General features: G+C 57.4%; 1 protein-coding gene across 1 annotated transcript in view; it reads right to left on the reverse strand.

Annotated features, from left to right (window-relative positions):
• Positions 1-7,132: 7,132 nt before the first annotated feature.
• Positions 7,133-21,955, reverse strand: part of KIF13B (kinesin family member 13B) — a 188,114-nt gene continuing 173,291 nt past the window's right edge. The window contains exons 38-40 of the mRNA XM_081237002.1: positions 19,587-19,649; positions 14,896-15,778; positions 7,133-10,960 (exon numbers count right to left, since the gene is read on the reverse strand). Coding sequence (XP_081093128.1) covers positions 10,695-10,960; positions 14,896-15,778; positions 19,587-19,649 — 1,212 coding nt within the window. The 3' untranslated portion in view covers positions 7,133-10,694. The remainder of the gene's footprint in view (positions 10,961-14,895; positions 15,779-19,586; positions 19,650-21,955) is intronic.

Here is a 21,955-nt window from a genome sequence, read left to right on the forward strand (position 1 = left end):
AGACACCACAGCATCCTTCCTCCTTGGCCTTTCTCCTCTGTTACTCATGGTGACAGAAACGCAGTGAACACAGTGAGGTTTGGCAGCTGTGATGCAAAATCTCTTGTTTCAAGTCCCCTGTCCCCATCTCCGCCTCTAGGAGGTGAATGGGAAGGTCTTGCCTTTTGCTGGGATGGAAGATCTTGGCTGTCACAGTCTGAGTTCTGAGGGGAACTCGAATATCCTAGCACTGCTTGGGGGTAGTTGCACTAAATGGAAGCAGAGAATATTAAAAGCTCACTCTTCCTGTTCTCTCTCTATTCAGCTCCTGGAGCATTTTTTCAGTGCCTGTGTTTGGAAGTGTCGCTAAGCCATTCCAACTTAGTCCACTGTCCCTTCCGTCACAATCATGAGAGGCGGTGGGGCTGGGCCAGTGCTTTGGAGATTGGAGGCTCTGGAATGCCAGTGTTGGATCAGTGTCTGCCCCGCCGTGGGCTCTCTGGCTCGGTGTAAGAACTTTCTGGTAACCACAGTCCAGCTCAGGGGCGAGCTGCCTCGGGGTTGGTGTGGCGGCTCAGTGACTGCTGTCAGGGACACAGGCTCTAAGCTGACCTGAGGACTCGGCTAACTAAAATCCGTGCGCCTCCCTCCCCCGTTCTCCAGCTCTTTACCTCTCAATAGGTGGTTCTGCAGGGGCCGGCTCTCTCGCTTCTCTCTCTTCCGACCGCTTAGTCGTGTCCTAAGCATCCTTGAAGCCCAAGAACGGGAACCGCCCCAGGAGCAAGGCCTTGCTGGGAGTGGCCCTGGGAGAGGGTCCCCAGGTTGACCACTGGGGATTGGTGGCCCTTGTAATAGGCACCTTGTTTCATTAGCCGGCTTGTGGGGGGTTTTGGTGATCCACTCCGCTCACCCCACCAAATAAACCCACCCTTAAAGGGAAGGGAAGAAGGCACGTGTGCTTTGCAGAGGTGCTGATCCCGAGTTGGCATCTCTGGTGGCAGCTGGGGGCACTGAAACTTCAGAAGGGAGGTGTGGGCTCTTCCCGAGGGAGGTGCACGTGACTCACCAGCCAGTGTGCACGCAGAGCTGGTCCCAGGACACCTGTTCTCTTCGTAACTTCCCACTCCCTCCAGGTCAGGTCTAATCTCAGTCCGGTTTCTGGCTTCCTTTGAGCACGGAAACCCCTCCTTTTGCTTTACTGGAACTGAGAGCCCAGCATCAAGTTGCGACGCTTATTCTTCCACTTCATCATTCACTGACGCTATTAAACTGGAAAGAGAACGGCGTTAGTGCTGTATTAATGTAAACAGCAGCCACTCTAGTGATATTACCCCGAACTCTTGTTTTTATGCCAGGTTCACGGGGGGCAGGGCAGTACGTACGTTAGGATTGGACCGAAGGAAGGCGAGGGAGCTGGGCTGCGGGCTCCTGTCAGGAGCGTCATCGCTAGTTCTCATCTGCCTTGGAAACCACACTCAGTATTGTTAGTCAGTGAGCCCCTGCATCACGCATCTCTGAAAATGGGCACCACGAACGGAAACCAAAGGTACTGGGGGCGGGGCCGGAGCCTTCGGCCGGCACTGGCGGCTCTGGCAGGGCTGCTCTGACGGCGCTCAGTTCCCAGAACCCTCCTCTCACAAGGGCCTCTCCTCTTCCCAGTCGTTTCTCTCGCACTGATAGTAGGAAGCGAGTCCGTGCAGCCCGAGCCTCACCCCCAGCCCAGCAGCGGCTGCGAGCCTAGAGCCGGCCACCAGGCGCCCCGCGCGTGCTCTCCGCCCCACGTGTCCCTCCTGCTCTGCGCAAGCTAGAAGGACAGAGGCCTCTGCCGGTTCACCCAGGCCGCAAGGGGGGCGGGCCACTGTCCCCGCCAGAAGATGCCGAGAGCATCACAGCCGCCTCCCCTGGAGGAGCCCACAGCCTTCTCTGACCCCCCGTGGGCTCCCTCCCTCCCAAGGCCGTGGTCACGCTGGGTATGCAGTACCTTCCGAGGATGAATTTCTCTTTCTGTTTTTTAAGTGCCTACACAAGTTACAGACCTCTGGGGCCCGCCAGAGAGCCGGCCTGAGCCCTGCCCTCCCTCCCCCCGCCTGCCCATGGCCCTTGGGGTGGGCGGCCCCGGTGGGTGCCCCTCACCAGGGTCCCCGGGTTCCGCAGGCAGAACTGCAGGGGCGGGCCCGCGGGCGGTCGCTCTCCCCTGTGCCGCCGCCTCACGGGCGTGTCTGCGGACGGGGTCCTGGTCCTGGTCCCAGAGGCTGTGTAGGAAGGAGCCTGCTTAGCGAAGTCTGCAGCTGCCGCGCAAGCAATGGGCATGAGCGAGGCAGCCTCGGAGCAGAAGCCCGGGTGTCTGACGGCCGCCAGAAGGTGCGTCCAGACCCGAGAGGCAGAGAGTCCGTCAGAGCTGTAAACAGGATGATGCATTTGCCGTCATGTCAGCGGTCACTGTGACCTGGCTGCCTGTCCTCGTCCTCCTCTCTTCCTGGATTTGAGGGATCAGGGTGTCTGCCCACAAGGGCCCAGAAAGGCCGTCATCGGTAGGAGATCAGAAGTGCATCTTTGAAGACGAGTGTGAGATTATTTGTTGGCTTCCTTTTTAAAGTACTTTGTCTGACCTAAACTCGGGGCCTTGATCACGTGGTGGGCGGATGAGGAGGGCTCTTCTGTGGCCGCACTGTTGACATCGTGGCACCCAGCAGCGCTCGGATGACTGACTGGTGCGTTAGAAGGGTTTTGCAGAATGGAACAATCCACACCCAGGCACTTTATTTTCATCATGAACCCAGCATTTTTGTTCGGACAGCGGAGTAACCCATACACTGGGCGTTCCCATTTAACACGTACGGCGTTTGCCAGAGGGACTGAGCTGGGTGGTGAAGGGGGGCGGTGGATGGAAGCGACGTGGAGGTGGCCTGTGAGGCTGCCGTGGAGCCACTGCCCCCGTGAGCCGAGCCCCGAGCAGACCCTCGGCGCTCCAGGTGCCGGGCCACAGGTTCCACGGCGCTTGTCGGCTCCCCGGGTTGTAGTTGAAGAGTGTGAGCGAGGTTGGCGGGAGGCTGAACTGGGGGAGGGGAGAGGAGGGGGTTGTTTCTCTCCGCTCACCTGGACCGCGGGCCCGGGGTGCTGGGGGTGGTTCCCGCCGCGGGACCCCATGCGGCTCCGTCTCCCTGGGCGTCCGTGGTAGGGTGGGAACTCGCTGGCGCAGCGAGTTTAAACAGGAAAGCAAGTTGACAGCGGTCATTTGATCAGATGCCAGGGATGCCTCTGGCCTGAGCATCCACCAAATACTGGAGTACCTGCGACCGGCTGAGTGGGGCCCCTGCGGGCGGGCGGGGGGTGGGGAGGGGGGTCGGGGCAGAGCGTCCCCCCTGCCTTCGCCGCCGTGTCTTAGTCTTTGTGTTTCCCTTTGGTGTCTCCGGGTCTCTGTCCCCATCTTGTGCACCATGTGTCCCTGAGGGGAGTCACACCTGTGTCTGAGTCTGCTGTAAGGTGTTCAGTCTACCTCAAGGGGTCATCATGGTCAACTCTGTCCCATAGCAATCCTTCCGACGTCGCCACACACACTGGAATGTATATCTGCCCCGGCCCCAGCCCGCCTTCCTGTCAGTAACCTCCTGACCCCATCTTTTCCTCTGTCACCACAAACTCCTAGTGCAAATTGGATGCTGCTTTAAATGTGAAAACACTTGTTCAAAAGCTATAAAACCTGAATGAAAGCTAAAGCTGAATTTATAAGCCTTGTTGCATATGAGCCAAAAGTGCAAAAAGCTCTATATAATGAACTAACCTGCCACTCGTATAAATATAAATATATATAAATATATTAAAATCAGACTGTTCTACAAAATCGTGTATTTGTATTTTTGTGTACGTACAATTTTCTGCTAAGCAGAAGGAGGATGTAGTATAGGATGCTGTGAGAAGAGATTTGGTTTAATCCTATTTCTTTGTTACTTATTTTTGTTAACATCAGATGCCTGTCTTTGTCTTACGTGTAATGACACTGTTTGGAAAGCTGCAGTATCTCTCTTCCTTAGGGGCAGAGTCCATGAGAGAATGAAATGTGGGGTGGAGAGAGGTGTCCTGGCCACCGAACACGGGGCAGTGGCCCAGGCTGCCCGGGAGCCACTCGAGGCCCTAAGGCGGGACTGAGGGCACAGGGAAGCAAAAATCCCATTTCTAGACATCGGCTTCCAAACAGGCTGCCAGAGCCAACAGACGCCCCACCAGCCGCTGGGAGGGGACGCGGGACCTCTCCGAAGTGAGGGACAGGGCCTCTCACCTCTGGGCCAGAAGGCTGCCCGGAAAGCAGCAGGGGGCCACGCCTGGCACTGCTGCCCTGCTCACCGGCCCTGGGCTCCCCGCCCCTCTTCCAAGTAGCCGCTGCCTTTTTCAGATCAGGTTACAAAACGCCTCCCCTCTGCCAAGCTGCTGGCGTTTCATCCCCCAGGCCTCCAGCCCCAGTTACCTGGAGGGTCTCAGAACCCACCTTCCCGGTGCTAACACCCAAGAGGGGGTAGCGTGGCTGCCAGCCGTGGCCAGAAACTGCCCATCGGACAGGCCGGGCCGGAGGACAAGCTCCGCGTGCCCAGGACAGCCGGCCCTCCCACCACACAGGCGTCCGGAGGCCCTGGCCTGGGCCTGCCCCTGCTGCCCGCCCACCTCTCAGCCCCAAGACAGTCCCTCGTGACGTGAACCTGCTCTAGGGAGAGCGATACTGCACCTTCACCTGTGGGACTCATATTTATAACAATGTGTAATGACTGTAGCAAACAGCCCTTGTTTCTAGATGTAAATGGTCAAAGAAACAAGCGCTCTATTGTATTGATTAAAATAGTTCCAATGAGTCCTGTATCATTGTATCTCCTATTCTGGATTAGTGCCTTTTGGACAGTAGACTGTTCTGTAATTAAAATGTAGTATACTGCTTTTTTGTACAGTTTTGTTTTAATAAAACTTTTTTTTAATTTGTGTTTATTTTAGTATTGTACCTATTAGAGAATAAAACGTATAACTGAACGAAGACTGGTCGGGGTTTCTTTGCGTGAGAACAGTCATTTGGGGAGTGCCCTGCCACTTCTGCTCTGAACAGCTATCCCTTCATGCTTTGACAACGGACTGGTGCCCCAGAGACCCGCGGACACTTGAAAGGGGTTAAGGGGACAATCGAGCACTTCCTGGTTGAGGGAACGTCAGCCGTGAATCCGGCCCCTTCTCCTCCAGCCTGTGCTCCCTTCCTGTCTGCCCCGAATCCCCCAGGAGAAGCCATCTCTTCGCGTAGCTTCCCCGCCCGTGGTCCCCTCACTACAGGCACCATCCTCCCACATCCTAAAACCACTGGGATGCTGGAAGCTTCTCTTCCACGAGGACCACAGCCTTGGACTTGGCTGAGCCGTGAACTCCCACCTCAGGCCATGCCCCGAGCACCTCATTTTCCTAGAAGGGCCATCTTTCCTGGGGCTTCACCTTTAGCAGTAAAAACACAACATGAAAGAAAGCTGAAGCTTTGTAATCTGTGTTTTCTCTAAGGCGTCCAATGGTTGGGAGCAAATTCTTAAGCAGGACTGAAGGATCAGGTGCCCAAGCTCCCCTCTCACCCGACAGGCTCGGATAGGTTTAACGACCCCTTCTCAGAGAGACGCAGTCTGTTTTCTCATTATGCATAAGTAGAAAATACTCTGCAAAACTTTAAGCTGCCCTCAAACCCTGTCTAAGCTGCCAATGTAGATGGGCGGGTTTGGGGGGGATGGGGATGCCGAGGACCATCCCCCGCCCCGTGCCCCTCTAGTGCGGCCAGAACTGCTCCTTCTGGTTCTGTCCTTCAGGGCCCACCTGCCCCCAGAGCACCTCCCCCGCGCCGCCTCGTCTGCAAGTCCTCCAAACACTTGCCTGGAGGTCACCTCCTCAACCCCTGAAGCTCTGGGGCCCCTCTTGTGGGCGCCACGCTCGAGGTTCTGCGACCCTGGGGCTTGTCCAGCGACACCAGGCCCGGTGCAGGACGGCGCACGCATGTTCCAAGGGACCCAGGAGCGAGAGAGTGAACGAACTACGTGACATACCCACTAGAGCCCATTTTGGGTCTGAGCAACCGTGAAAACCCCACAGCCTCGTGCGAAGGAGATCTCATTGAGTTGCAAGACAGTAAGTAGCGGCTCGAAAAATACGATTTACCCTAGGAGCTAAATCAATCTGAGACTCTTGCCTCAGAGCAGGACAGCTCCTGGCTGCCAAATTTCTGTCATTATTCGGCAGTGCTTATCTCTGAGAACAAGTCTCGGGCACTTAGGAATACAAACAAGTCCCGCCAGGACGTGCTCTGACTGGTGGCCACCTCTAATCAGCCCTCCCCGTGGCTGCAGCCCTACGTTTGCAAGTACCTTTTATATAGCAGGCGCAGGCGGAGTGATTCACCGATGCAGGGTCACCAGCGCACTGGGCCGACTGCGTCCTCGCGGGTGTGGGCTGGGCTCCTGGACCACGAGCAGGACGCTGCAGGACATCTCGGGAGGGCTGCTTCTCTCCCCGGCGCTGGTTCGAGCCCACGCTGGGCTACAGCTGGGTGCCACGTCCTCAGGATGTTGGCCTCAGGGGCAAGCAGGGCCCAACAAATGCCATCGGGCTTCACAGCCTGCGGGGACTGGACCGCCGGTGTGCACAGCCATAATCCTCCTCCCCCAAACATCTCGTTGCAGAACCTTCGAGGGTCCACTCACCTGCGCAGCAGTGGAAAGAAGTCCTCCGCTCCCCAGCTGCAGCGTCTGACGGGGCCCAACGCGCAGGTCGAGGTGGACAGTGGAGCTGAGGCGTGAGAGCTGGGACATCCCTGTTCCAGAGAAGCGGTCTCCCGGGTAGGTAGCCCAGAAGCTCCGATTACCTTGAATGTAAGGCCATCAAAAAGTTTGTTGGTCCTTGGCTCCTGAAAAAGGTCTCAACCCACTGGCCGTGGAACCAAATCACAAAGAGTGCTGGGCGGTGGAGGTGTGCTCAGGGGACCTGCCGCTGCCCTGAACCTCTCTCTTCTAGGCTCAATCCTGAAAAGCCCCACCCTGATCGCTCAGAACCAGGTCACAGCTGCCTGTGGGACAGTCTGGAATGAGCCCAAACACCCCTGCCTCAGGGTGGGGGAGAGGAAGGCAACCAGACGACCCAGACGTAGGCAGGAGATCAAATGGTTTTATTTAGAGGCTGTTGGTCATGTGACGGAAAGGCATACATGGTACAGAATTACAGAGGTTTAGTTCATTATACAGTACAAATCATTAAGTCTTTACAATTCATTACAGAGTCTTTGGATTTTTCTTAACTCCCATTTCATGTGTAGCAAATCAATACAGTCTCCCAAACAAAATCACTGCTTTATGTGAACCCATCATATTTACAGAACTCCATGCACAGAGATGCTCCAAGGCTCTCCCAACACGATTAGTCAGCAGCACGCAGAAGGCATGACGGATTCCTCCGAGAGAAGGGTGCACATGGGGACAATGGGGACAGTGCAGTCAAGGGTCTCAGGCCGCACAACCCATCCCGGAGAGATGTCTGTCCATCTGAGGAGCGACAGGCAGACAGACGGGGCGGTGATCCTGGGAGCTGGTGGCGTGTGAGAGCAGGCAGGCCTCGGGCAAGTGTGGCTCATCGTAGCCGAGAAAATATGTACCCGTGGCCTCCTGGTCAGTTTCACAGACGGGGAACTTTAATCCAAGAGGAGGAAGTAACGGGGGCGGGGGGAGGGGGGATGAGGGTCTGAACACCTCCTAGGCCTTTCCGGCTCTGCAAGGGGCCCGCTCACAGCTCACCGAGCACAGGGGCCTGACCCGCTGGCCGGCCACCCCAGCCCCCCGCCACGTTTTCTCGCCCTCCTGCTCCCTCCGGCCAGGCCGGGCATGGGGGACAGCCCCCCGCACCGCCCCCCGCAGCCCTCTGGGGTCCGGGCCGGGTGACCGTGTGTGTACAGGGCAGGAGGCAGAGGCCAGGAGGGCTCCCGCCCGGCCTTGACCTGTCCTCGTGCGGCTGGGAGCCACAGACGGACGGTCCCTCCCCAGAGCCACGCAGCTGCCGCTCCTGCTGTCTTATGAAATCCCGGAGCCTGACCTGCTAGGAACCGCATCAGGGATCCTAATGCTGACATTTATTTAAAATTAGGTCTGTGTGTTAGTAAGGCGAGGACAGAAGACTCAGGGAAGGGAGCGTCCCTCCCTCCCCCCTCCGCCCAATAACTCGGTGCAGGGACTGCCTGGCTCCTGGCTTTAGGGACCGCAGCTCTTCATTCACAAGCTAACGGGAGTCTGCGCCAAGAAGCAGGGCGGGCTTCCTTTGCCACCTGGGAGCAGGACGGTCCCCCTGCCGCCCCGCCCCGCCCAGGAAGCTAGCGGCAGCAAGAGAGAGGCTGAGAGCGTCCCGGGAGCCCCTGCTCCACCCACCAATACAGCGGCCCAAAGGGATGTGCGGGTCATGGAGCCAGAGGGCGGGGGTCGGGACTGCGGGGCCCCGTACCCCTGCGAGGACCCGGCACGGCCCCCACGCCCTGCTCTGCTCTTCCAGGGGCCGCCTCACTGCCCTCAAGGGTCCCGGGCCAACCAGGGCCCAGAGCTAGGTCAGGAGAGCCAGGCCAGCAGCTGCCTGCTGCCAGCAGGGCTGACAGATGAGGATGCCGGGGCGGCCCGCGTCTGGCTCTCTGGCCACGGGAACAGCTCACCAGGAACGCCGATGGGACGACGTGGCCTCTCTAACGCCACCAGCACAGGCCCAAACCTGATTCATTCTGAGAAAACCCCAGGCAAGCTGGGAGCTACAGACTCGAGAGCAGCGACAGTGCTTTCCTCCCAGGAGAAAGCACCACCTCTGCACACAACGGGCTCTGGCCACCGCCCCCAGTCCTGGCAGCACAAGGTCAAGGGCTCTAAGGAAACACTGCTTCCCGGGGGGCAGAGATGCTGGGCAGGGCTGGTGGGACACTCTCAGGCAGGCGGAACTGGGGACGTTTGAAAAGCAGGCCCCGGGAGGAGGCGGAGGGGAGGCCGGGAGAAGGGGGAGGAGCCCCCGCAAGCTCCAGCCAAAAACCTGCTCAGGGCAGTGACTGGGCTGTCATCTGTTCCACTTCAACTCAACCGATGACAAAAAGAGCCCGACCCTTCACATCCCCCGACCGACCGTCCCAAGCCCGTTCTGTGAGGTTGCGATGCCCGTCACAGGGCAGATGGGCCCCAGCAAGTACTTGGCTCCGTAAATGGGGGTCACAATCACCCCAACCACCTTCCATTTCTATGGCGTCTTCTCTCCAGTGCGCCGGGGTGCGGACTTTCTGCCCCCGCAGGCAGGTCACCTGAGGCTCTGGGAGCGGGAGCGGGTGGTGCTGGCCTCCACGGAGGAGAACCTCGCCCTGAAAACAGGCCTGAAGCAGAGCTTCCGCGCTGGCAAGGAGCTTATGCAGAAGAGCTGGCACAGAGTTGGGAGCGCTTGATTCGGGGACACGCACGGCAGGTGTTCCTCCGAATGCCAGCTGAGAGCAGGAAGGTGTACAAGTGGTGGCCCGCCACAGGCCTGGGGCACCAGGTCACTGGGCCACCACCCTGGTAATACCAAAGGCACTGGTGGTGAAAGGGCTCTGGACCAGGGCTGTCCTGGTGGGGCCAGACGATGCTCGGGGATGATTCACGCCGTCCCCAGCGCCACCCGGGCCAGACTGGCCTGTGGCTCTGCGAGGCTCCCAGGGATAAACCCCGCCGGCAGCGGGGTGGGCAGCTCTCCCTCCGCCTGCCGGGCTGCAGCCCCAGGCTGGGTGGGCGTCAGGGCACAGAACCGCCACGGAGCTAAGCTGGTCTAAAGACCCTCCCAGAAGCAAAACCGCACCAAGGCCACGATGCCTCTGACCGACTTTGTCACTGGCCACAGAAGCACAACAAAATTCTCCAGGTTTTCACTGTGAGCTTAGAGTAAGGCCACTTGTGTATCTGCGATAAAGGACACAAGCAGGGGCAGCGTCCTCCGGGGGTCCCCGCCAGAGGCAGGAGGCCGGCAGCTCCCGAGTGGCCACAGAGGCTGGCAGCGCAAGGCAGGCCCTGGGCACTCACAGGGGAGGATGATTGTGGATCGCGAACAATTTCGGATTTTGAAAAAATAAATATAATAAATATATGCCAAGAACTCTGTTAAGGGAATAAATGGCAAAGAGAAAAAACTTCCTGGGTATAAAGACCCTAAAACACCCACCAAGAAACCTCTAAGAAACCCCGTGGAAAGGAAGAGGGGAAGGCGGGGCGGGGGGGGGCAGGCCCAGGGCCCCAGGCACCTGAGGTTGGGGGAGGCGCTGGGGGCTACGGGGGTGCGGGCCGCCGCCTCCGCGGGAGGGAAAGGCACGAGTAGCGGTTACGCTTTAAATTAAGAGGTTAACGGGGTCACCAGCACAGAAAAAAGAGCAACAGCGGCCGCAGTCGGGGCGGCCCCAGGCCCAGGAAGACGGCGGAACCCCGCTCTCCACAATCCGGGACCACGCTGGGCTCCTAGAACCTTCCACCCGCGGCCCGGCTGCGACGCCGCCTCACTCTCTGGGGAGAGGGAGAAACAGGGAGAGGTCACCAGCCCCGCGACGTGCAGAAAGCATTCCCGGCCCGTCCCCACGGAGAGGGCTAGAGGGCCCGCCCGGGGCTGTCCCCGCAAAGGCTCGGAGGGGCCCGCGCCCTCTGTCCGCCGCCCAGGAAGGACGGGAGGCGGCCACCCGCCGCTCAGCTGGCCCAGGACTTGCGGTTCTCCGGGTTACCGGGGGCGCGCTCGGCCTTGGCCAGCGCCGCCGTCAGCGAGGCCAGGTTGGTGGCGGAGCCAGAGAGCGCGCCGCTCCTGCGGGGCTCGGGGGCGCCTTGCGGCCGGAGCCCCGCGCTGCGCCGCCGCCCGGCGCACGCCGCCCTGCGCACGCGGCCCGGCCTCACCAGCAGCCCGTAGCCGGGGCTGCACCTGAAGTACTGCTTCCCGCCGACGGAGCCGTCGTTTTTACCTGCGGGAAGGAAGAAAGGAAGGAAGACGTGGAGGCGGCTCCTGGCCCGTGGGACCCCCGTGAGCCCAGGCCCGCGCAGCCGGTCCCCGTTGAAGGAGCGGGGCCGGGGCAGTGCCTCCCGAGCAGCAGAGGTGCTCACTGTGGACAGATCCCGGTGGCCTCCGGCACGGCCAGGGCCTGTCACTTCTGACGCCCACGTGCCACCAAGGCAGAGCCAGCCCGCTCGCCCCGCCCTCGGCACCAATCGCTGTCAGTCTGGACAGTCAAGATGCAAACCCAGGATGGATGTCGTGAGTGGAACGATTATTTTCCCTAAATCTATTAGATGGAAACTGGCAAATTACCAAACTGTAGCTAGTGAGATGTCACGCCTGGTGTGTCAAGACGGGGAGAAGATGGCTCCTTGGTGAAAGCAAACAAAAAACGCTTTAAGGGGAAGGACAGCACTGGTGGGGGCGGGGAGCTGATCCCTAAGTGTCCGCAGCCCATGGTGATGGGTTGCCGGGGAACGTGATCTCTGCAGCAAAGCACTCGTGAACTGTCCACGCTCACTGCCTGCACCCCGCAGCCTGCCTCCTTCTCTTCCTCCCTCTCAAACAGGCCCACCCTCCACCGGCTCCTCTCAAGGTCAGCAGGAGTCACAGGTGACCTCTCGCTCTCCCTTCCTGACTCCCCCTCGAAGGCGGGGGCCTGTGTGTGGCCCTGCCCTGTCCCTTGGGGGCCCGCCCGCCCAGCCTGCCCTCCGAGACCCCTGCTGCCTCTTAGCTGCGTGTGCAGCCCGAGGTGGCCCTCTGACTGCCCTTCTCTACCAGGCATCCGCCCCGCGCGCCCAGCGCCCCTCCCGCCAGAGCTCTGGTCCCTCGGGAGCACGCGCTCTCCCTGCTCTCCGCAAAGCACTCGCTACTATATCACATTTTGTTTGTTTACCTGGCAATTCTCTTCCCTCTAAAACGTGAGTCCAGGGAAACCAGAACTTCGTTCTGCTCACCAAGGTGTCCTCGAAAACCAGGACAGGGACTGGAACGTGGTAGGTGCTTAGTATTTATTCGCTGGACGAATTCGTCTATTCGCGAATCCCCCTTTAATTCTTGAGCTCCATTACAGATAGAAATGTCTTTCCCGATTCCCCTTTGCATCTCAGCAGAAATGGAATTTAAAAAGTATTCCAGCCTGTGCTGCACTAGTCTTCCACCTCTTCCATTTTATGACATTCTTGGCCAAAATTGTTTTTTTTTTTTTTTTTTTTTTTTTTTTGCGGTATGCGGGCCTCTCACTGTCGTGGCCTCTCCCGTCGCGGAGCACAGGCTCCGGACGCGCAGGCCCAGCGGCCATGGCCCACGGGCCCAGCCGCTCCGCGGCATATGGGATCCTCCCAGACCGGGGCACGAACCCGTATCCCCTGCATCGGCAGGCGGACTCTCAACCACTGCGCCACCAGGGAGGCCCCAAAATTGTTTTTTTAAAGACAAGTGATCTCACAGCTGAGCCTAGGGGCTGAGAGACAGTCTAGTGGGGCCTGGGGTTCACGGAACCCCCTCCCGCACCCCTCACTCTGCTGGACCAAAGGACAGCACCTCACTGGCGACACCCAGCAGGCCACACAAGCTGTGCTAAAACCCATCTCCACAGCCTCCAAGCCTCAGCTCAGGGAGCGGCCGCCCCACCCTGGGACACGCTGGTGGGAGGGAGAAAGGCAATCAGGCCGGCCGAGCTCGGCGTGCTAGACGCAGAGTGAACTCCCCGCTGTACCTCCTCAAGAGAAATGAGTGTGTGCACGCAAAATCTTAACACACGAGTGTTCCCCGCAGCCTTACTCACAACGGCCAAAAAGTGGAAGCAACCCAAACGTCCATCAACTGACAAGTGGATGAACAATGACCGCGTGGGGCATCCCTACAGTATCGGCCACAAAAAGGCATGAAGTGCTGACACAGACCACAACTGGCTAAGCCCGGGAACCTCGGGAAGTGAAATAAGCCAGTCCCAAGAGGCCGGGTATTTATGGCTCCATTTATGTGAAAGTCCAGATTAGGACCTTTCATATCAATTTAGACAAAAAAGTAGATTAATGGTTACCTGGGGCTTGGGGAGGGTAGTGTCTTGCTAACTGACATGTGGCTTCTTTTTGGGGTGATAAACCCATTCTAAAATTAGGGTGTACAACTCTGGAAATATACTAAGAACCACTGAATTGTACACTTTAAACAGGTGGATTTTTTGGTATGTAAATTGCATCACAATAAAGGTGTTTAGGGCTTCCCTGGTGGCGCAGTGTTTGAGAATCTGCCTGCCAATGCAGGGGACACGGGTTCGAGCCCTGGTCTGGGAAGATCCCACATGCCGCAGAGCAACAAAGCCTGTGAGCCGCAACTACTGAGCCTGCGCGTCTGGAGCCTGTGCTCCGCAACAGGAGAGGCCGTGACAGTGAGAGGCCCGCGCACCGCGATGAAGAGTGGCCTCCTCTCTCCACAACTGGAGAAAGCCCTCGCACAGAAACGAAGACCCAACACAGCCAGAAATAAATAAATAAATTTATATTAAAAAAAAAGGTGTTTTAAAAAAAAAAGAATCTGCAGGCCATTTGGTACAACATGGATGAACCTAGAGGGAATTATGCTAAGTGAAGTAAGTCAGACAGGGAAAGACAAATACCGTATGTTATCACTTACATGTGGAATCTAAAAAACAAAGCAAATGAATGCATATAACAAAACAGAAGCAGACTCACAAACACAGAGAACAAACTAATGTTTACCAGTCGGAGAGAGGGAAAGCGGGAGGAGCAAGACAGAGGTGGGGGCTAAGGGGTGCAGACCACTATGCACAAAGTAAATAGGCTACAAGGGCATAGTGTACGCCACAGGGAATATAGCCAATGGTTTATAATAACTTTAAATGGAGTGCAGTCTATATAAATTTTGAATCACTATGCCGTACACTGGAAGCTAATATTGTAAATCAACTATACCTCAATTAAAAAAAAAATTGGGGGCTTCCCTCGTGGTGCAGTGGTTAAGAATCCACCTGCCAACGCAGGGGACACGGGTTCCAGTCCTAGTCCAGGAAGATCCCACATGCCGTGGAGCAACTAAGCCCGTGCGCCACAACTACTGAGCCTGAGCTCTAGAGACCGCAAGCCCCAACTACTGAGCCCCACGCACTGTAACTACTGAAGCCCACATGCCTAGAGCCCATGCTCCGCAACAAGAGAAGCCACCTCAGTGAGAAGCCCGCTCGCCTCAACTAGAGAAAGCCTGCACGCAGCAACAAAGACCGGACACGTTCAAAAGTAAATAAATAAAAATAAATAAATAAATAAATGAACGAATGAATGAATGGCAGGACAAAGTACATGTCTCCTTAAGTCCTGCCCTCAGGTTTTCTGAAATGATGATCTCTTGGCTTGGAGGCAGGCCATTCTATAAGGAGACTTAAGAGACTGGTGAGCCCACGAGGCTCTATCACCACCTTGCCTTCTGTCCTCCCCCCGGGGGCCCAGGAGCCTTAGGGTGTCTTAGGAACACCTGAGGCATCTGAAGCTCCACATGGGCATTGGTCTTTGTAACCTGAGCGAGCACGGAGCTGCTGTGAGAGTTGAAATGCAGACGCTTCTGTGACTAAAAAAAGAAAACTCAGGATTTAAAGTCACCACCAAATTAAGAGTAGCTTTCAGTTAAGGTCTTTGGTTTCTGAGAAATTTCTGCAGGTTAGAAAAAGGGACTCTGACTCTGAAAACGCTTAGGAAACTCTTATCTAGAGAAAATTCCTCATTTTGGAAAGGCGACCCAGGGGCCCAGAGACGTGAACGATGTGCCCAAGGGCACACAGCAGGCGCTGGGCAGTGCAGGGCAGGGCTGGCCCTTTTCTGCCAGACCACGGGGGGCACGGTGAGTCGCCCCGGGACCCGGAACCTGTCCCAAAGCAGCAGCACTCACCTGAAGGTAAGTCTAGCTCCACTCCGACCCACGTGCCCTCCTGGAAGTCAGTGGGCCCCACGTATCTCACGACGCCCGTCTTGTTGGTGCCCACGGTCACATATTCTCCCTCTCTGAGCCACTCGGGGACCTCACTGGCTTCTTCAGAATCCGAGGAGACTTCCAGCTTTCCCGGGGCCTCTGTCCCAGCGCTGCCGTCGCCCGGGCCCCCTGAGGCCCGCGGGTCCTCCTCGCTCCCCGAGGGGCCGCCGGGGTCCCCGCCGAGCATGCGTGTGAAGGACTTCAGCTCCGAGGTCCGCACCTTCTGGATCCTGAAGGGAGGGGCCGGAGCGGGCGGCTGGCACCGGGGGTCAGCAGGCGGCGGTGGCCTGGAGACGTCGGGCCCTGGGCAGGCAGCCGGCTTCGCCTCGGGCTGGGGGCTCTCCGGCTTCTGGGGGGCGGCGGCAGGGTCACTCCTGCCCCGCCGGTCAGGCGCGGGGGGGTCTGCCACCTCGTCCCGCTTCACCGCTGCAGCCTCGACGGGGGCTGTGGCTGCACCGTCTCCCGGCGCCATCCGCTCCGCCGGGCCGGGCGGGGCGCGGGACGCGACGGGTGTAGCCGGGGGCTCGGGCTCCGGGGTGGCCGGGCCGGGGCCAGGAGAGGGCGACGCCGCGGCATCCAGGCCGGGGCCGCAGGCGTCCGACAGGGTGGCGGTGGAGACGCTGTGTGAGAAGTAGCCGCTGGACGCCTCGCTCAGGGGGCTGGGCGGCCCGTCCGCGCCCTCGGGGGCCGGGGAGGTGGGCGCGGGTCTCGGGGGTCCGTCGTAGGTCTTGGGCGAGGGGGCGGCCGGCAAGGCCACGGGCACGTCGGGGGCCACGCGCAGCCCCGCGCTCTCTCGCTGAGCCTGCAGCAGGGAGGGGAGAATTCACAGTTAGGCGTCCGCTCCCCAAAGCCTGGAGACCAGTGCTGTTGTCAGCGGGGACATGACGGCTCCGACGGTGGGGCAAACGCAGCCGTGCAGCAGGGCGGACCCGGTTCCCACCTCAGGTCCCCGGTTCTGCCGTGCGACCTCCGCGAACCGGATACGCAGGCCGACTAGGCTCCACACTGGCGCTGCCCCTGCCGCGACTGAGGGCTAAGCAAGATGGTCACGGGTGCCCCTCGTCGCCTCTCCTTTCCGTAAACTGCAGATCTTAACAGCTGCCTGTGACGGCATGATTTCTAGTAAGAGTTCCATATTGGGTCCTAGTCTTGTTTTCGGGCACAGAACTCCCAAAACCCTGAGGTTTCCTAAGTGGTAATAACAATAAGGGCTTCTCGATACTCATAACGAGCCCCTTTCAGCCACATCTGAGCTTGTTAAGGGGTTGACTTTTGGAAAGCCCCCAAGGAAGGGGGCTGGTTGCCGGGGGAACAACCATGTGACTAGAGGATGCGAACTTTCCATCCCACCCCTGACCTCTGGGGAGCGGCTGAAGGCTAAACCGATCACCAATGGCCAATGACTGAATCAACCGCCTACACAACGAGGCCTCCGTAAAAACCCAAAAGGACAGGGTTTGGAGAGCTTCTGGGTTGGTGAACGCGTGGTGATCTGGGGAGAGTGCTGTGCCCAGAGAGCGTGGAAGCTCCCCACCTTTCGCCTACGCATCTCTCCTGCTGGCTGTTCCTTTGTTACATCCTTTTATAATAAACGGATAATCTAGTAAGTCAAATGTTGCTCTGAGTTCTGCGAGTCACTCTAGCAAATTCATTCAACCTGAGGAAGGGGTCATGGGACCCTCTGATCTGGAGCACACTGGACTTGGCCTCTGAAGTGGGGACAGTCTTGTGGAGCTGAGCCCTCAACCTGTGGCATCTGACACTGTCTCCAAGTAGATGGGGTCAGAAGCCGAGTTCACTGTAGGACACACAGCTGGTGTCTAAGAATCGCTTGGTGGTGGGAACAACGCGCACGGGGAGGCCACCTCGGCGATGCGGCACAAGGCAGGCAGACCAGGCCCTCACACGGAGCGTGGCACATGGCAGGCGCACACCTCCCAGTGCCTCCCACTTCCCTGCACTCAGGCTCAGAACTCTCGCCCCCACGTGAACGGATCCCCCTGCCCAGCACCGACTCCACGGGGAGGCTGGCAGCATCGCCGGAGGGCAGAAGAGCACCTTCCTCCTGCAAAACTGAAATGATGGCCTCACTGAGGATCTGGAAGTGCCAGGGCGCAGCTCCACCAGCTCGGGCAGGGAGCAACAACCCTGGGGCCTGCGGGCGGGGAGGCAGGGGGGAGAGGAGGAACAGAGGCTGCCTGCAGGCTGCGCCCTTCCTCTGAGAGGCCGTCTTTCAAGCTGCTGCTCAAGGCTGGTCCCATGTCACAGATCAGGGCCTCTGGTCCCGGGAGACTCCGGCCGAGGAGCAGGGGCTGAGCGAAGCCAGAGCTACGCTGGCCTTTCCGCCTCACGTCACCGTCACCGGGTCCGAGGGAGCCCGCAGAGACGCGCAGAGCCCCATCTCCTGGGGAAGACGACAGTCGCGGCTCCGCCGAGCTCTGCGGTTTCTGGCGCGCTCTAAGATGTCTTGCCTTGATAACTTAAGCCACGGGGAGAAGGTGGCAGATTATCTTTCTATTCCCAGTGCACAGTGACAGGGAACGGGAGACAGAGTGGGGAGTGGGCTGGGGGGCGAGAGGGGTGCTGCTCAGAAAAAGAAGTGTTTTCAATATTTACGGAAAGATTATTTATATTACGAGAATGGCCATTTTCCATTTGAAATACAGGATTTATTTGAACTGGGAAACAGCTGAGATCTATAAGTCTCTTACAGTCACTTGGCTTAACTCAGCAATTTGATAAATCGTGCATTTTCACGTGAATTGTCATTTATATTCCTGTCTCCAGAGGCCCTCCTTCCCCCACAAGGCGCATTCTCAGGGTACAAAATTAACAGCACCTCTTGAGATAAACAACCCATTTTTGTGATGGATCTCTGGGCTGCAAAATTTACTAAATCCAATAGATCAATAACTGTCACCAGCATAAATACTCTAAAAGATTAGGCAATCCTTCAATCATTTTTCTTTTGCAACTTGTACATGTTTTATTTACTCTTTTCTCTTTTAGTTTTAATATCACTGACTGGGCAGGGAAGAATACACAAACAAAATTACAACAGTCTAGAATCTGAACGATAACTATGGCCCTTAAATAGCCTGCGTTCCCCACTCTCCCGGGGTCCAACCCACCACTGCCGGACCTGCTGTCTGCTAAGGGCAGCTGGGCCCGTCCGGAGGAGGGACAGCCCTGCAACAGTGCCCTAGAGCCCCTTGCTGTTCCCCCATCAGCGCTGCTGGATCCTCTGATGTGGGCCAGAAAGTACTCGCTTTACAACACGGCCCAGAGAGGCTAAAGGATTCACCCAAAGGCTCCAGTAAGTGAAAAGCCAGGGATCAGAGGTCACATCCACAGCGACAAGAAAAAGATGACGGGAGGCGGCCGAAGGTGAGCCCAGATAACCCCCGTTCTTTCCCGCTGACCGAGCGCAGCTCAGATCCTTCCGCTTCGGCGCTGCGGCAGCCGCTCCCACTCGACTGGAGCTGCTATGTGAATGAGAACCTCCCTGCGTCTTTGGGTTACACTTTGCCACTGACATTCCTAAGGCTGCCAGAAAGCCTGGACGCCGAGCGAGCCAGCGGGATGTGCAGCAAAGTTGCGCAGAGCGCGCAAGGCGGCGCCCTTACATAAGGGACTCCGTCTCATTCTGCCTCACCGGCCTTGGGACCCCAGTCGTGCCTCCGAGAAGTAATAAACCCAACTCATAGAGGGCTGGGGGTGGGGGGGGCATGTCACAGCTCTATCTTCAGTTAAATTCATGAACATCAAGGATGTCCTGCATTGCAAAGGGCTGTTCAGAAAGTAGTAAATTCTTTTTTTTTTTTTCTTTTTGCGGTATGCGGGCCTCTCACTGTTGTGGCCTCTCCCGCCGCGGAGCACAGGCTCCGGACGCGCAGGCCCAGCGGCCATGGCTCACGGGCCCAGCCGCTCCGCGGCATATGGGATCCTCCCAGACCGGGGCACGAACCCGTATCCCCTGCATCGGCAGGCGGACTCTCAACCACTGCGCCACCAGGGAGGCCCAGAAAGTAGTAAATTCTTGAACGTCTAAATTTTCTTTCTAATTATTTGGCCTCTTTTCCTATTGTTTTAATAAATAAAATTTTCCTATGACGATACCACATTTCCTAAGAGGATGAACACACAGTGGGAGAAAAGAGATTTGCTATTCATGAGATCAGAAGTGCTGTTCATCTGTGGGAGATCATAAGAGACTATTTTCTCCCCAGCTTAGCATCAGTCTTTTCACGCTGATATCATGAATCAGAATGAAATGTAAAACTGAGAATTTAGTCAACACTTGGAATAAGGAGATTGTTCTGTTTATAGAAATCGCCTCTACCTAGCAGTGGGCTATTAAAGCCACAGACTACATTAGCAGTCAAGCACCTAAAAGTTTAGCAATCATATGATTAACAAGTTGAAAACAGAAAAGTGTTACAAGCAAAATATAGAGGGAGAAGATGGTGACCTATATTATAGTTAATTATCAAAACGGGAACGCTGAAATAAAAAACCACGGGTGTGGACTCAACAATTACAGCATCGGGGCCACCCACGGTATGTGGGGCAGCCACCAGCAAAGGCGCCACCAGGCCCGACTAACTCACCTCCACCATCCTGGGCGTCCCGGCGTCTGGGAGGGCTGACTGCACCATGATTCGAGGCACGGGCTGAGGAAACAAGGGAACAGGTGGAGACAGGGATCAATCAGGGGAAGCACAACAGAATAACCAGAGAAGATTTCAACTGAACAGACAGGAGGGCTGTCAGGGTGACCCACCTGAAGCGAACTTTTACAACTTTCAGGAATTCTAACAAGTCACTGCCTAGCAGGCCTGCCCAGGGCTGGGGTCGGGACGCTGCAGAGGAAACATGAGAAGCCGGGAGCTCAGCCAGCTGCTCATCCCCAGCTGGCAACACCGGACACGCGCTGAAGACAGAAAGGTGTACGGTGTGATCTCTCCACTCTCGCGCGGCACACGTTAGCCAAGGGCTGTGTCTCTACATACAAGCGTTACAGGACGTCACTGGCCCGGGAAGCTCCTGGTCGAGAGCGTCACAGGCAGCGAGGAGGACAGGAGCCCGTATGGCTGCAGCACGAGGCTCAGCAGGACAGGGATGTGGACAGAGGCTCTGGGGCCTGAACGAAAGCTCCGGGGCCATGGTGAGGACCCCTGCAACGCCTGGGCAGAGAGGGCAGGACGTGAAGAAGACCGACCTGCTGGCGGAAGGCAGGCTGGCTGGAGAAACAGGGCAAGAGGGAGGCGGGCAGATCACAGGCCCCAGCAACAGAGCAGGGGTGAGGGGACGAGAGCCTGAGTTAATGGGCACAGGTGACATCACAAGAACAGAGTAGGCTGCTTATGGACACGTGGTTCAAGGAACATTTACAAAAAGAGAGTAAAAAAAAAAAAAAAAAAGACAAAAACTAGGGGGCTTCCCTGGCAGCGCAGTGGTTAAGAACCTACCTGCCAATGCAGGGGTCATGGGTTCGAGCCCTGGGAAGATCCCACATGCCGCGGAGCAACTAAGCCCGTGCGCCACAACTACTGAGCCTGTGCTCTGGAGCCCGTGCCTGGCAACAAGAGAAGCCCGCGCACCACAACAAAGAGCAGCCCTGCTCGCCACAACTAGAGAAAGCCCGCACGCAGCAACGAAGACCCAACGCAGCCAAAAATAAATAAAGAAAAACAAAAACAAGCCCCAGGATAAGGAAAACAGACCTCAAAGGAGGAGCTGGTAACCGTGAAGGAGTTGGTAGCTGCTGAGTTCACTACAGCAGGTGGGGAAGGGCACAGAGTAGACGCAGTCATCTCGAAGAAGCCCGGGGTCCACCACATCCGCCTTTATTCTCTCAACCAATGTCTGGCCCCTTCCCAGGCCTGCCTGCTCCGACGCACGAGTCGGGACCTCGCCTCAGAGAGCTGGGCTCTAAGAGGGCTCCGTCCTGGCAAAACGAACACCTACCCGCAGTCCTGTCTCACAGAAGGAGTCAACGTTGGGAGTCGGAGTTTGTTTCCACGCAGTTACGCGTGTCTCTTCTCTTGCTGGCTCGCTGATCTACTATCTAATCTAAGTTGCCCGGAGATCCCTCCAGGTCCCTTCCACTGGCCCTGAGCACTCCAGGTCCTCCCAGGTCCCTGGAGGATCTGGGGACCTGGGGGCCTCTGCTGTCACGACTCCCCAGACGGTCTGCAGGCACGAAGGCTTACGGCCAAAGTCTTGCTTCCTACTCGGCAGCCCAGACTCTTAATTGAAGGGAGAAAAGCCCACCTGCAACAAGACGGCCCACTGAGGGTGGGTGTCGACCTGCTGTGTCCACACACCAAACAATCGCGTTTCAGCAAAGGTACCGCTACCACCAATTATGCCCTGGGACTGCCTTTGGGAGAAAAGTGCTAGAAGGGATTAATTTTGTAGAGGTGACGGACCAGCAACAGGATTTGGGCAAAAGCACAGAGAGGCGATTAAATAGGAGATGGTAGGAGATCCAGCTAAACAGATGGGAGGACCTAGGGATAAAGGAAAGGAAGACGCACTCTACCCTGCAAACACTGGGGAGCTCCTCGGGGTTGAAGGCCCAGGAGAGCGAGGATCAGAGGTGTCTTTAAGAGAGCCGGTGTGAGCAGGCGACAGCACAGAATGAGGGAGGGCGCCCGCTGGCGGCAAAGCCACGGGCACCCCCCCCCCCCCGCCCGGCTCACATCCCTCCCTCCCTCCCACCCTCCAGCACCTGCGCCGTGCTCCCGGCTCCCTTGCAGGGGTTCTCCATTTCAAGCAAGTACCCTTCACCCTGTCTTACAGTCCTGCAGCGCACGGCCTACTCCCTTTATTTGTGTTTGCCCCATAGTGTCTGAAGTCCCCCACGAATGGAAAGGCGTTCAGAGCATAATTCTCAGAAAGGGCAGAAAAAAGTTTGTTAAGCTGGAACTCCAAAATACTTACATTCTTCACTTAGATCTTATTTAAAGCCGAC

The sequence above is a fragment of the Mesoplodon bidens genome (genome assembly GCF_964165515.1).
Source record: "Mesoplodon bidens genome assembly, chromosome: 6".
Taxonomy (NCBI): Eukaryota; Metazoa; Chordata; class Mammalia; order Artiodactyla; family Ziphiidae; genus Mesoplodon; species Mesoplodon bidens.